This window comes from Perissodus microlepis, chromosome 17, assembly GCF_051167445.1.
Source record: "Perissodus microlepis isolate ML-2025 ecotype Zambia chromosome 17, ASM5116744v1, whole genome shotgun sequence".
Lineage (NCBI taxonomy): Eukaryota > Metazoa > Chordata > Actinopteri > Cichliformes > Cichlidae > Perissodus > Perissodus microlepis.
The window spans coordinates 19,675,092-19,687,986 of NC_140477.1; the positions used below are offsets into that span (position 1 = coordinate 19,675,092).

The following is a 12,895-nucleotide window of genomic DNA, read 5'->3' on the forward strand; positions in this document are numbered from 1 at the left end:
TTTTATTTTGTTTTTTGTTTTTTTGGCACCAGGTGCTTTCCAGTGTCCATTTGGAGTTTTCATGTTCAGCTTTCATTGTGGTGTAAAGTGACAGAACCATCACAGAGGATTCAAAAACCTGTGCTTTTTAAAAAAATTACAAACAGGCGGCCTTTCTTCCTTTACTCCTCAGTTACATTAGAGTAAACGCCTTGACGCGATGACTATAAAGACAATTAAATGTTCCTGAATGGTTGGAGCTGTTCAGCCTAAGCTGTAAAGTTTCTGTGTGTCACGAAGACAGACTAATAAGCTCATCTGGGTTATAATTGATGTACAATTGACTAATTACTGCAGCTGACAAATGCTGACCTTTGATGTGAATGAGCCTGATGCTGCCTCATTTTAATTCCACATCGATTTGTTCAGATTTCCATCTGCTGCAACTCCCCAGTGAGTGTCTCTGGGTTGGAGTTTGTTTCCTTTCAACGCGAAGAACTGTCTGCATTCCCTTTGTCTCTCACACCGAATACACTTCAGTTGCTGCTGCCTCCTGCACTGCTGTTTTCTCTGTGTGTTCAACTTCCAACCAGGCAGAGTTGTTATGAGTTTGTCTGTCGTTGGGGATATTTATTTTTGTGCTTGCAGCGCTGTCTGCCAGAACAACGAGAACAAATCTGCAACAGCAACGAGCCGAATGCTTAAGTTCGTCTCAGCAGCTGCACATGTGCTACGCTCATTTAAAGGATATCATAGTTCTTCTTTGCTTTGGATTCATGTTTATACTTTTTTATTTATATGAGATTCTTCTTGCATCTAAAGAAAGACGACTTAACTTGATAATTTTGAAGGCTTTTTGTGCTGGGGTGTAAACTAGGCATAATATTTGCTCTTGGTTTGGTTGTCCTGTCAGGACTGTACAGAACCTTCCAGTATAACAGAAACCCCTCCAGCTGACCTGCACAGCACAGAAGTAGAAAACGTGCCCGACGGTGAAGCTCTGCCGTGACACGGATTTTTATTTTCTTTCTTTGTAGTTGTTGTTCTTAGTTGTTCTGCTGCCTGAATACCACAGGGTCGAGTTATTGAGTTATTGAGCTGCATAAAATTTACGATCTGTTTGAGTTCGAGATCAAAGCGTCTGTACCTGCAGGACAGCAGCTGGAACATAATGAAGTCTACACGGTTAAAGTTTTCTCTTCACTTCTCATTTTTCTTCTTCTCTCTCTCTGCTGCTCGGTTTGACAGATCTGGGAGCTTTTGTTTTTATCATCATAATTATTATTATTGTTATTTTACTCTCCAGAAGCTTTAAAAAAGTGTTTGCAGTTTGAAAACTTTAAGAGTTAAATACAAACATCGGTCCTTCTGAAATTCTCCCAGAGGCATGGAGACAAACTCAAAGGAGTCAACCTGTAAAGGAGACTCTCTCTTCCTTTATGTTAGTACCATTATAGATTATTTATATAAAATGCACATAGCCACAGCCTCATAACCCTTTAGTTTGGATTTTATGATTTCTGTCACTGGAAAATATTGTTTTGGTGAGACGGAAGTGACGGTATAGTTGCAGCATTAAAGTGATAATACTTAATGAATCATTAGTTTTAAGTACTTTAAGTATATTGTTGCTCAAGCTTTTGCACTGTAACTTAAGTAGGCTCATAACTTTTAATGAAGGATATTTTTTCACTGTTTCACTTATTTGATACAAATTGATGCCGTGTCACATGATGCATCTTTATTCAGGCACAGGGCTGCATATGAACCTAAAATAGTAAAAGTTTCTACTCTAGTTATAATCATATAAGATGATTTTGTAGAAGGCCAGCCTCGCCTTATTCCTGCTCACACGTCTTGACTTACTTGCTTCCTTATGAATATGTGTGTTATGTGTCCATTTCCAGGAAGTTTGTTACACCTGCTGATTTTAACTTCTACAGCAGTTCTGCTGTCATGTAGCGCCATCATCAGACTACAATTGAAATTAGTCGAATATGATGCTCTAATCCAGAGGTCTCAAACTGAAATGAGCTGTGGGCCACTGCTGGCATCATCATCTTAATGGAGTGCCGCTTTAGTGATCGGAAGGTTGCCGGTTCGAGCCCCGGCTTGGACAGTCTCGGTCGTTGTGTCCTTGGGCAAGACACTTCACCCGTTGCCTACTGGTGGTGGTCAGAGGGCCCGGTGGCGCCAGTGTCCGGCAGCCTCGCCTCTGTCAGTGCGCCCCAGGGCAGCTGCGGCTACAATGTAGCTTGCCATCACTAGTGTGTGAATGTGTGTGTGAATGGGTGGATGACTGGATGTGTAAAGCGCTTTAGGTTCCTTAGGGACTAGTAAAGCGCTGTACAAATACAGGCCATTTACCATTTTAGTGTTTTGTTTGTTTTTTAAACTGTCAAATATTGCATAAGAAGCCGAAACTGAAAACGTGTGGGCAATTTTTTTTTCTCACTCTTAACTAACTAAAGCTTTTCATTGAACTACCAAAGAAACAAATTGGTACTCTCTTTCTGGTCAGACACGTGGCAACACTTCTGTTTTGTTCGTATTTAACAAAATAAAAATGCAGACATAAGTGTACACGTTAGTTTTTGACTGCTAGTGAAAATTGTTTTCTTTACAAATAACTCTGTCACTGAACTACCAAACCCTCAACATGTTTGTACTCTCTGCTTATATTGTCTTCATATTAAATAACTTTTTGCTTTTTAAAGAACTTATTTTAACATTGCATTCAACAACAAATAAATCCTCCCTAACAAAAAAGTTACTTCAAGGGCCAAATTGTATTATATTTCTTCACGTCCATATACGGACTGCAAGTAGGGGTGATGTGGGCTACAAGTGGCCTCCAGGCAGCGAGTTTGAGACCTCTGCTCTAAATCAAACATAAGTTTGAAGAGTCATTTTGTAAAATGTATTTTGAAAAATAAAATGATGTAGTTTTTTGCAACATATTTCCACAAAAAGTGTAAAATTAAAATTTCAAATTGATTTAAAAATCCCCCACAAAATATAAATTACTTGAATCATTCTTAACTTGAAGAATACGTATAAAGATTTGGCAAATTGTCCAGTTTTTAAGGTTTTTATCACATAAATTCAGTAATTACAGTAACACAGGTACATGGTTTCGCTATATTAAAGCAGTTCTGACTGCAGCCGATCACTCTGTTGGTTTCATAATGTTAACAAGCTAAAGTGTGGTTTTGTACATGGTGTACCTGAACCTGCTGCTTTGCTCTTACAGCCAGGTGGTGCAGCATATGTTTATGGTGCCGGCATTTAAGTAGCAGCCATCTGGAATAGCCTCCTATAGACTTAGCCTGTTGAGAGGTTTTTATAAACGCAGCGCTCTTATCAACAGATTTGTCCTCTAACTGTTTGATCTCTGTATCTATGAAGCGCCTTGAGGCGACTTTTGTTGTGATTTGGCGCTATATAAATAAAATTGAATTGAATTGAATCCTTCAGTAAAACCTTCAGTTGGTAAACAAATGGGCTGATTTTCTTGTTCATTAATAGAATAGATTCACTTGTTTGCTTTTATTACAGTTAAATTAAAACATGATTATTCTAATGTGCTTAACATTTTTAATCAAAGCAAAAAATGATGAAATAAAACACAAACACAGCGGACGTCCGTGCTTGTGTTCCAGCTGTAGAATTTATTAACATTTATTACATATACACTCTTATGCAGCGGTCCCCAACCTTTTTTGCACCACGGACCGGTTTATGCCTGACAATATTTTCACAGACTGGCCTTTAAGGTGTCACGGATAAATATCATAAAATAACGCTAAAAACCGATAAAAATCCTGAAAACCATACATTTCACACCCAAGCCTCAACTCTCGCGGCCCGGTACCAAACGACTCGGCCCGGGGGTTGGGGACCGTTGCTCTTATGTGATCTGTCCTAAAGTCAGTATTTTCGCCATTATATCAAGTAGAAAAGAAGGCAAATAATTTTCTTACCTATTCAGTCAAACGTGATCTGAACTTTTTTTTTTTTCAAACTGCTAAAGTAAATGTACAAAATGTAGAAACGTAAAAAGACACAAATATGATTAAATGAATATATGAAATGTATATATAGTAGCCTCTGTAATAGAAAGTGTCCACATATTGTATGAAAATTGCAGCATATTCCCATTAAAGTTACTGAGTTTGGTCATTTTCTCCCTGTTTTCTGTGCAGGACCCCGAACCGAGAACAGTCATGCCAGAGAGGGGTCCAGCAGCTGGAGGGACGGTGATCACGATCGGAGGCAAAGACCTGGACACGGCGACTAAAGAGGACGTTGCCGTGACAGTGGGAGGAGTTCCCTGTGAAGTGTAAGTGGCACCTGGTAAAGGAAAATGCAAATAGTACCAGAAACAAAAAAATAAAAAGAATAGATGGACCTGAAACTCATTTATATTCATAAATATTTTCTTTTGGTTCTTCAAGATCAGTAAATACAACATAGAAAATGAGTCAGTCGCACTGTTTCACAGAGTTCATGAACTTTTTCCATCCATTTAGGGATCTTATTGCTTTTCTTGTTTCTCGAGTCAGCCTATGTTCTTACTCTTCCTTCCTCCTCTTCAGCCTTTCATTCGGCACAGAGATTACCTGTAAGACCGGCAGGTATCGTGGGCAGAAGGTCCCATCGGACCGCTTAACAGTGACTGTGAAATACGGGACGAACACCACCAAAGACATCCACGGAGCCTATCAGTACTCGGAAAACCCCAAGATCACGGAATATAACCCCAAAGCCAGCTTCATATGGTGAGTGTGGACACATCACACGCACATTTTTGCTTGTTTGTGTGAGTAACAGCCCTCAAAAGGACGCTTGACACAGATGTAGATGATGAATTCAAGAAAATTGTAAACTTGTAAATTGTAAATTTGATCTGTGTATCTTTAAAGGTCATCACCTTGTGCGTTGCTTGACCGCTGCTGCTTTGAAATCAGTCTCTCAAAATAAAATTTGGGTTTTTGAGTTTGGAATGGAAGTTGTATGAGACGCGTATTCAAATTACAGACACATGTAAGTGGTTATATCTGGGATTCCAGACATGGATCTAAAACTACAAGCAGCACTGGAAGTGACCCAGAGCAGCAGATTGGCGCAGTCACCTATAGTTTTCATGGAGCACGCCATGTTGCAAATACTCGCTAACTAATAACCAATCGGTAGTGCAACTTGAAAAAGAGCAATACAAACAGGAGGATGGAAACTGTTCACCTTCAAAGTAGAAAGTTATGCCTTACCACCGTAATCAACACATTTAAAAGGCACCATTTTTACTTTGAAGGTGAATCGTCTTTATTTCCAGTTAGCCTCAAACCTTTAGTAAATAGCTAGTGAGTGTTTGGATACAAGTCGGCATCTTGCAAACTGTGGGTGGCTGCAGGATTCTGCCACAGAGGTTTTTGGTTTAACAATACCTCTGTGAACATTTTCACCTAGCAACATTAACTGCAGGGAGTTTTCCAGCTGGTCGCCAACTGTTCTCTAAACCTTTGACTGGTACAGCATCAGTCTACAGCCTTATTTGAATAAAAACTCTGTAATGGTAAAAAGAAAACAACAAAGCCAGAAACATAAAGTACTCCATGTGAGGCATTTTTGTGTTGAGGTTAAAGGATGTAATAAAGTTTTCTCACTTACATTTAAATTTGCTGTTATTAAGCATTTGAGAAAATAAAGAGATGGAGTGAAGCTAAAACCTACCCCAGATGTAAATCCAAGTCCTTAAAATTATTTATAAGCTTATTCTTTATTATTTTTGTGTAGCGGTGGTCGAAAGATTGTGGTGTCTGGAAACGGGTTTGATCTCATCCAGAGAGCCATGATGAAAGTCCAGCCCTCCCCTGACGAGTTTTCACACAATTCACCGCCTGAAGAGGTAAGAGCTGGTGTCATCACACTACGAAAAAGCAGTGGTTGGAGACAGCCTTGCAACCTAAATGAACTTGCAGTCTTGTTGCCTTTGAAATGGTTGCTTTGAAGACGGGGATCAGGTCTGTGGCCACTCACTGTCAGTTACTGTCACTGAGGCATCAAAATGGCAATAAAATCGCTAGAAAGCAGTCAGTTTGCAATTAAATGGGGTAAAATTGGCAGTGTATTTGTAGTAATATGGACATTAACTGACAGATCAGCAGCATGCAGATAGTTTCTCATTAACTACTTGCATCCAGACAGCCAATACCTCAAAAATTTGAAACGGAAATTCAGAAATCCTCCACAAATAGTTACATTTATGACAAATGACGAAGGCACTCAGCAAACCCTGCTTTCATATAGGAATATAGCTTCATACAATCAGTATTATAGTTGAGTAAAGAGCCCTTTTCTGCAAAGAGACTTGTTGCAGACGAGCTGTGCTCATTGGCACAAACAGACTCATTTAATTGCAACATGTTTGCAGTTGGTTTATAAATGACACTGCAATTATTAAGAAACCTTTGCAAAAATGTCTGTGATTCCTGCAGATGTTTGAAGACGAGTTGCCTGAATGTGTAACTGATTTATATCTACTACAGTGGAATTATGTGTGATGTATTATTAAGCTCTCATAAGTAATAATATACCTAATAAGCACCTAGCAAAGTGCTAAATGGTATCTGATTATTCTGCTTCTTGTGTTTGTTTTTTTGTCAACATGATGAAGTGTATCAGTGTACCAACACAAGCATAACAATACAGTAGCTTAAGCACTTAACAGTGAAATAAAGGAGTGTCAAATCGAAGAATAAGAATTTGCAAAGATCGATTAAACTTTATTTCCCACAAGAAAAGATAAATGACCAATTACCCTTAATTCATCTTTTCTTTAAATTTCTGTAAAAATTAACGCTGTTGTCGTGTGTTCTTTAGAAAATTGTATTTGCTTTCATTTAAAAATTTCATATTGAATGGGTTAAAATACATGTGTCATTGTATTTGTGTGAATCTGGAACATTGTATGTTAGTGGACATCAGCAAAACTGCTCATTTAGATCTGTAGTGTCTGGGTAAATTTTGACTCAACAGGGGCATACATAGATTGTGTCTTTATTATAACTAGTAAGGCATTACAATATGTGGCCCGTTTTACTGACAGCACAGTGTTCTACAATTTAAAATGAACAAATAATTGCTAAAAATAGCCAAGTATTCACCGTTTTCGTCTTATATTTTGATCTTTGTGAGAAAACATCCATCGCGAGAGACGGTAAGACCACGTTTCTTTAGAATTACTTGGGGCAAAATGTGCAGTCAGTGTGACTGTGAGGATGTTTTTAATAAATGCAGAGTGTCAGCTTGATGTACGTCAGTCTGCAGCCTCATCTGCCGCTTGTTCTCGCCGAGCCAAAAGCCTGAGACTGAGGGAACAGAGCAACGCTGCTATTTCACTGCTGAATAGCTTTGAGTGACAGAGACTCTTAGGAAAGATTCACTGCAGGGGAGAGGAGGTGAAGTCGTTTTATTGTCACTTCATCAAAAGCTGCTGTCTGAACCGGGAAGAAAGAGAGGGAGACTCAGTGGGGAGGCAGAGAGGGGGGAGAAGAAGGAGTATGGGAAAGAGACAGAGGAGGAGGAAATATGAAGAAAAAGTTAAACCTGCACTGTGATTCACTGCCATCAAACTGTCTGCAGGTTAAAATAGAAAAAGCTGAATTTAATCTGACAATAATAGATATTTTTTGTCCACTTGAGGGCAGCAGAAAAGAGTCGGTTTTGTGTATTTGAATATGTAGATTTTATTGGACATTCTGCTGTCAATCTGACACCATTTCAATAATGAATCTACTTAAAGTAGTTTTTGGCAAGCTAGACTTCATATTTAATGAAGAATAAAAACTCTTTTTGGGTTCCTTGTTTTTGTCCATGTACGGCAGTCATCTCTTGACACTTTAAACTCTAAGCTAAAGACTTGTAATGAATAGAAATCCAACAATCCAACAAAAGCACAGAGCTCAGAGAGGGCAGCCTCCTTTTCACTTTTTTAAGCTCTGTTTTTGGTCTCCACCACACTCGGTGTTCACCAGCTACTGAAAACAAACAAAATAATTAAATACGTTATATATTGAACACCTGCCATTACTCGCTGTGACACTTGGAGGTTGAAACAACCTATATACCTGACTCTGATTGTTTGGTTGCACAGCCAGGAATGATCTGACAGCCCTGTTATCTACTAGGTATCTCCTTGTATCCTTGTAGCTCCTCTTTTGGTCTCCACTGCCTTCTCAGGGAACTTTTGGCTTTATAGAAGCTAAATGCTCCACAGTAAAAACATCACTATAAAGTCTTTTTTTTTTTTTTTAAATCAGCTGACAGATGTGTTTTTGTTTTTGAAGCAACCAAAGCCAGGGAAAGTTTTAGGTCTGGTGTAGAAGATTTTCACAGAAAGCCGATCTTTTCTTTGAGCTTTACACACGCCTGGCTCATTCTTCAGCTGTTCTCACTGAATAATTTCACTCTTTTTCTTTTATTTGTCTAGTTTGTGCAGGAGGCTCTGAGCAAGAACGACACAGTCCTCCAGTTTTACTCCCCGATAGTGAACTCCAGCTACGAAACCCTCTCTCAGTCTCTCAGGATTTACCTCCAGCTGGACAATGTGATCGAGGAGCTGAAGAGCTTCAACTATCACCCCAACCCCACCTTCAACGAGCTCGCCAGGAACGTCATCACAGAGACCGGCATTATCATCGTGACTGTGAGCACTGATTGCTAGAGATGCTCTTAAATCCCCTCTTTGACTATTTTTCTGTAAATGGAGCTCACTCTCATTTTCTCACTTTTGCCAGGGTTGGGGTTTCTCCAAGGCGATGACAGCCAAAGAGGCCCAGGCGTTTGTTGGAGATGCCTCGTGTCACGTAAACATACTGCAGGTAAACAGTGTCTGTTTGAGGAAAGTTTATAATGGCTTTATAATAAGTTTACACTGTAAACATGGAGCTGATGTTCACATTTTATGAAATGTGGGGATATGAGACGGTCGTGTTATCCATGTCTAACACTGCGTGGCTGTTGGTTAAACTGAGAGTACGAGTATGAGTCTGCCACGTCTGTCTTCCCACAGACATACAGGCTTCTAAAAATGCAGCATTAGGACACACTCAACGCTTGATCTCTCCTTTGGAAACAATTCAGTGAAGGCGCCGTCTCTTGATGAGTAGACTGCAAAGATGTTACGATGACAAAAACAAAACATCTTCCAAAGCTTTAGTTCTGATGCACCATGTGAAAATACAGCTAAAACATATTTCCTCCTGGTTTATCTGCTTTTGTTGTATGAGCAAAACAAACACCACAATTTCCTTTTAGTTAATGCAGCGTGTTGTCTCACATTCCAGCTCCTTATATTTTTGGATTCTACTTGGATTTAAGTTTTTGCATCATACAGATTAAAGAGAAAAAATCCTCACTCATCTAAAACAAGCCGTTTTAGCCTGTTTTTCTTTAAGACCTGCCATCCCTGTGGGCTCCCTCTTGCCCCTCTGCTGGCTTCCAAAAACAGAAATCAATATTTCTAAGAATGTTTTGATCTGATTGGTTGACATTTGGGCCACTCTGTTATAAATATCTATTTGGGTACTGAGCAAAAACCTTGAGTCACCCCTTATTTCTTTATGTTGCTTCCAAGGAGCCAGAACTTCTTGTTATTTTAAAATGGTCCTGTTTTTCTCGTTCTCCAAACTTTCTGAAGATCTTTCACCTTTTTTTGTTTTTTGGGCGGAGCATCGGCTGCTTTTTTACTCACTTTCAATCCAGTTCTTGTACCTGCCCATTTTCAGACGAATGCTTGTTGGTCACAGCACCTTAACTCTGACCTGTGAATCACTCAAGCATAAAAAGGCACCTAACTCGTGGGATGAAGCAATGTTGTTAGCAAAGAATCAAATCGTTACTAGCAGGTTGTTGCAAAATACATAATTTGTTCCCATTTCTTCAGTTAAATCACTAAAAAATGCCCAATTTGACACCATTCGACAGACATAAAATATTCTTCCACTAACTAGGTGATTCCCAAAGAACTATTTGGCTGGAAACCTGCCACATTTCAAGATGGTGTCAAGTGTATCTTTATATATTTGACAAAAGAAGAGATAGTGAGCCTTAAAAAAAAACATCTACAGCATGTGATCCACATCTGAAAGTTGTGTCCTTAAGAAACAGGAAAAAAAATGAGCAAACACGTGACGCAGGACCTGAGAGAAACATCTTGACCTTCAGATGATCCATCTGCTGTTTACTGAAGCCTCATCAGAAATGTTCTCAGTGGAAGGGCAGCTGTCAAGAAGCCGTTCTTAAGGAAACGTACCATTCTTCAGTATGAGAATGATCTCAAACACACTCTTAACGCAGTAAAAGCATACCAGAGCACAGACCACAGCGTTGTTGAAGCAGTGTGGGATCATCTTGAGAGGGAATAGAACAAACGGCAGAACCATCAAAGAAGAGCTTTGAATGTCCTTCAAGAAGCCTGGAGAACTATTCCTAAAGACTACTTCATTTACTTCAGTCGGTTTTAGAAAACTCAAGCCGTGTTGAAGAATAAAGAATTTCAGGCTCACTACAGTTGAATTTTGGCCTTTTATTTGTATTTGTTTGCTAAGAAATGAAGGATGACTCAAGACTTTTGCATTAGTACAGAAGATAAGTGAAACTAATAGGTCCCCTTTAATTTTTATGAAAGTGTTTCTTCTTGTAGTTGAGAACAGAAGCAGCATACAGGCAGTTAATTGACTGCAGTGGGTGTAAAACGATTAAACCAACAGAAATTATTGTGCTAATTGCAGCTGTTGCTACCTCCCTTTCTGTTCCCTTCTCTTGCACTTTAAATTGATAAAGTGAATGAAACGTGCTGGTTTATAGATTTTGTTTTTTGAATACCAAGATCAATCTGAGGGGCTGCAAAATTATCAGGTAAGGAAAAAAGAGGGGAAATATGTTCCAAACAAACTGTTTTGTTATTGTGACTCCAAAAAACTGTGAACATTTATCAGAATCTGTGTACATTTATCAGAATCAAGGGCGATCGTGGCTCAAGAGTTGGGTGTTCGTCTTGTAGTCGGAAGGTTCGAGCCCCGGCTCAGACAGTCTCGGTCGTTGTGTCCTTGGGCAAGACACTTCACCTACCGCCTACTGGTGATGGCCAGAGGGGCCAATGGCGCGATATGGCAGCCTCGCCTCTGTCAGTCTGCCCCAGGGCAGCTGTGGCTACAACTGTAGCTGCCTCCACCAGTGTATGAATGTGAGAGTGAATGAATAGTGGTATTGTAAAGCACTTTGAGGGGTCCCGAAAAGCGCTATATAAATGCAATCCATTATTATTATTATTATTATAATATTTAGTGACGCACCACTAAACATGTGCTTAGTTCACCTGTGTGACTCTTCATTCTCTCCTGTGGGCCCGGTACAGGATGATAAGCTGATACTGGAGGCGCCTTCATCCCAGCCCAGAGCCAGATCTAAACGTCAGCGCAGAGACACAGTCAACGACCTGCTGGAGCTGGTGGTGAGCATGTGACGTTTTAAGCACTTTGGCAGCCAGGAATGATGCTACTCAAGGACATAGGGAAAGTACAGGGCTTCTTACGCTAGTCTTTCAGATCCTGTAAAAGAACAGCACTGTTGCTTCACAGCAAACCCACACCGGGCTCTTTGGTGTGATGTTACCACGCGGGTTCTCTTCATATCAAATAACATGCTGGGTTAACCCTGCTGATCTTGGCACAGGACGTGCTTGCAAAAGAGATTTTTTTTATCTCAAGCTTTTCACTTACTTTCCATGTTAACACTTAGCAATGAAAGAATATGGTTTGTGTTAAGCCTTCAGTAGGACAAGAATACATCAGAGTTTAAGAAGCAGATCCACTGAGTCTCATATGGAAGGAAATGTTTACAACAATGAAGATATAAAACAGAGAGAGGAGAGCTTTCAGGTTCAGCAGCAGATACAGGACCAAGTTTGTCTGTCTCCAGGTGAAATTTGGCCACGGCGAGTGGGTTGTGGGTTCGGTCTACTACTCAAGAAAAGACGACATTCCTCTGGCTATAATCATCCCGGCGGTGATCATACCGATGCTGCTGTTCATCGCCGTGTCAGTCTACTGCTACAGGTTAGAAGAATATGAGGTCAAACAGACAAATTAATTGTTGCGTGTGCCAATAAACACACTCCCTTTTGCTTTTTGGGTCTGTAAACCAACAGGAGGAAGAGTCAGCAGGCAGAACGGGAATACGAGAAGGTGAAGCACCAGCTGGAGAATCTGGAGGAGAGTGTTCGAGATCGCTGCAAGAAAGAGTTCACAGGTACTGAGCCTCACCTGAAAGCTGTGAAGTCACAGGCCTGGTGTGTGTGGCGAGAGCGATCATTGAAGCCGTGTACATGTCTGTTATGAATTATTGTTTGGTTTTGATGGAAGTGTCTCTGCAAGTATCCAGCATTTTCAGAACTGCACAAGTCTGTTCTTATCTCTGGAAGAAGTGATGGCGGTGGAGCTTTAAAAGGTTTAAAAGAAGCAATGGACATTCTAAAAGCATTAACATTAAAAGAAGACGTTCATCAATTAACTTACAGTATTGACACCCGACTCTCTTGAAGACTGAACCCGGCTGTAAACTCGGTGTACTTCCATGTACAAAGCTGAATTTTGTCTGCATCTCGTCACCCGTTGGGTTCACAGATTAGAGCACATCACCACTTTGGCACTCTGTGAACCTCTGCCAATGGAGGTCAGCAGATCGTGCAGCGCTTTGGCTCAAACATCAGAATCTTTCCCTTCAGGCCTTTGGTGGAGCTTTTTTGGCTTCATCTGATGCCTGACAAGGAACTCTGTTTAGGTCAGCAGGCCATGAAAGCAGGAATATTCAGTCAGGTGTCCATATTTATAAAGATGGAAACAAATAAACACAC

The 12,895-nt window shown here is 40.1% G+C and overlaps 1 protein-coding gene across 1 annotated transcript in view; it reads left to right on the top strand.

Annotated features, from left to right (window-relative positions):
* plxnb2a.1 (plexin b2a, tandem duplicate 1) overlaps positions 1 to 12,895 on the top strand; it is a 222,397-nt gene that overhangs the window by 191,411 nt on the left and 18,091 nt on the right. The window contains exons 21-28 of the mRNA XM_084910354.1: positions 4,185 to 4,321; positions 4,578 to 4,760; positions 5,776 to 5,887; positions 8,471 to 8,686; positions 8,778 to 8,861; positions 11,399 to 11,494; positions 11,962 to 12,098; positions 12,191 to 12,291. Coding sequence (XP_084766480.1) covers positions 4,185 to 4,321; positions 4,578 to 4,760; positions 5,776 to 5,887; positions 8,471 to 8,686; positions 8,778 to 8,861; positions 11,399 to 11,494; positions 11,962 to 12,098; positions 12,191 to 12,291 — 1,066 coding nt within the window. The remainder of the gene's footprint in view (positions 1 to 4,184; positions 4,322 to 4,577; positions 4,761 to 5,775; positions 5,888 to 8,470; positions 8,687 to 8,777; positions 8,862 to 11,398; positions 11,495 to 11,961; positions 12,099 to 12,190; positions 12,292 to 12,895) is intronic.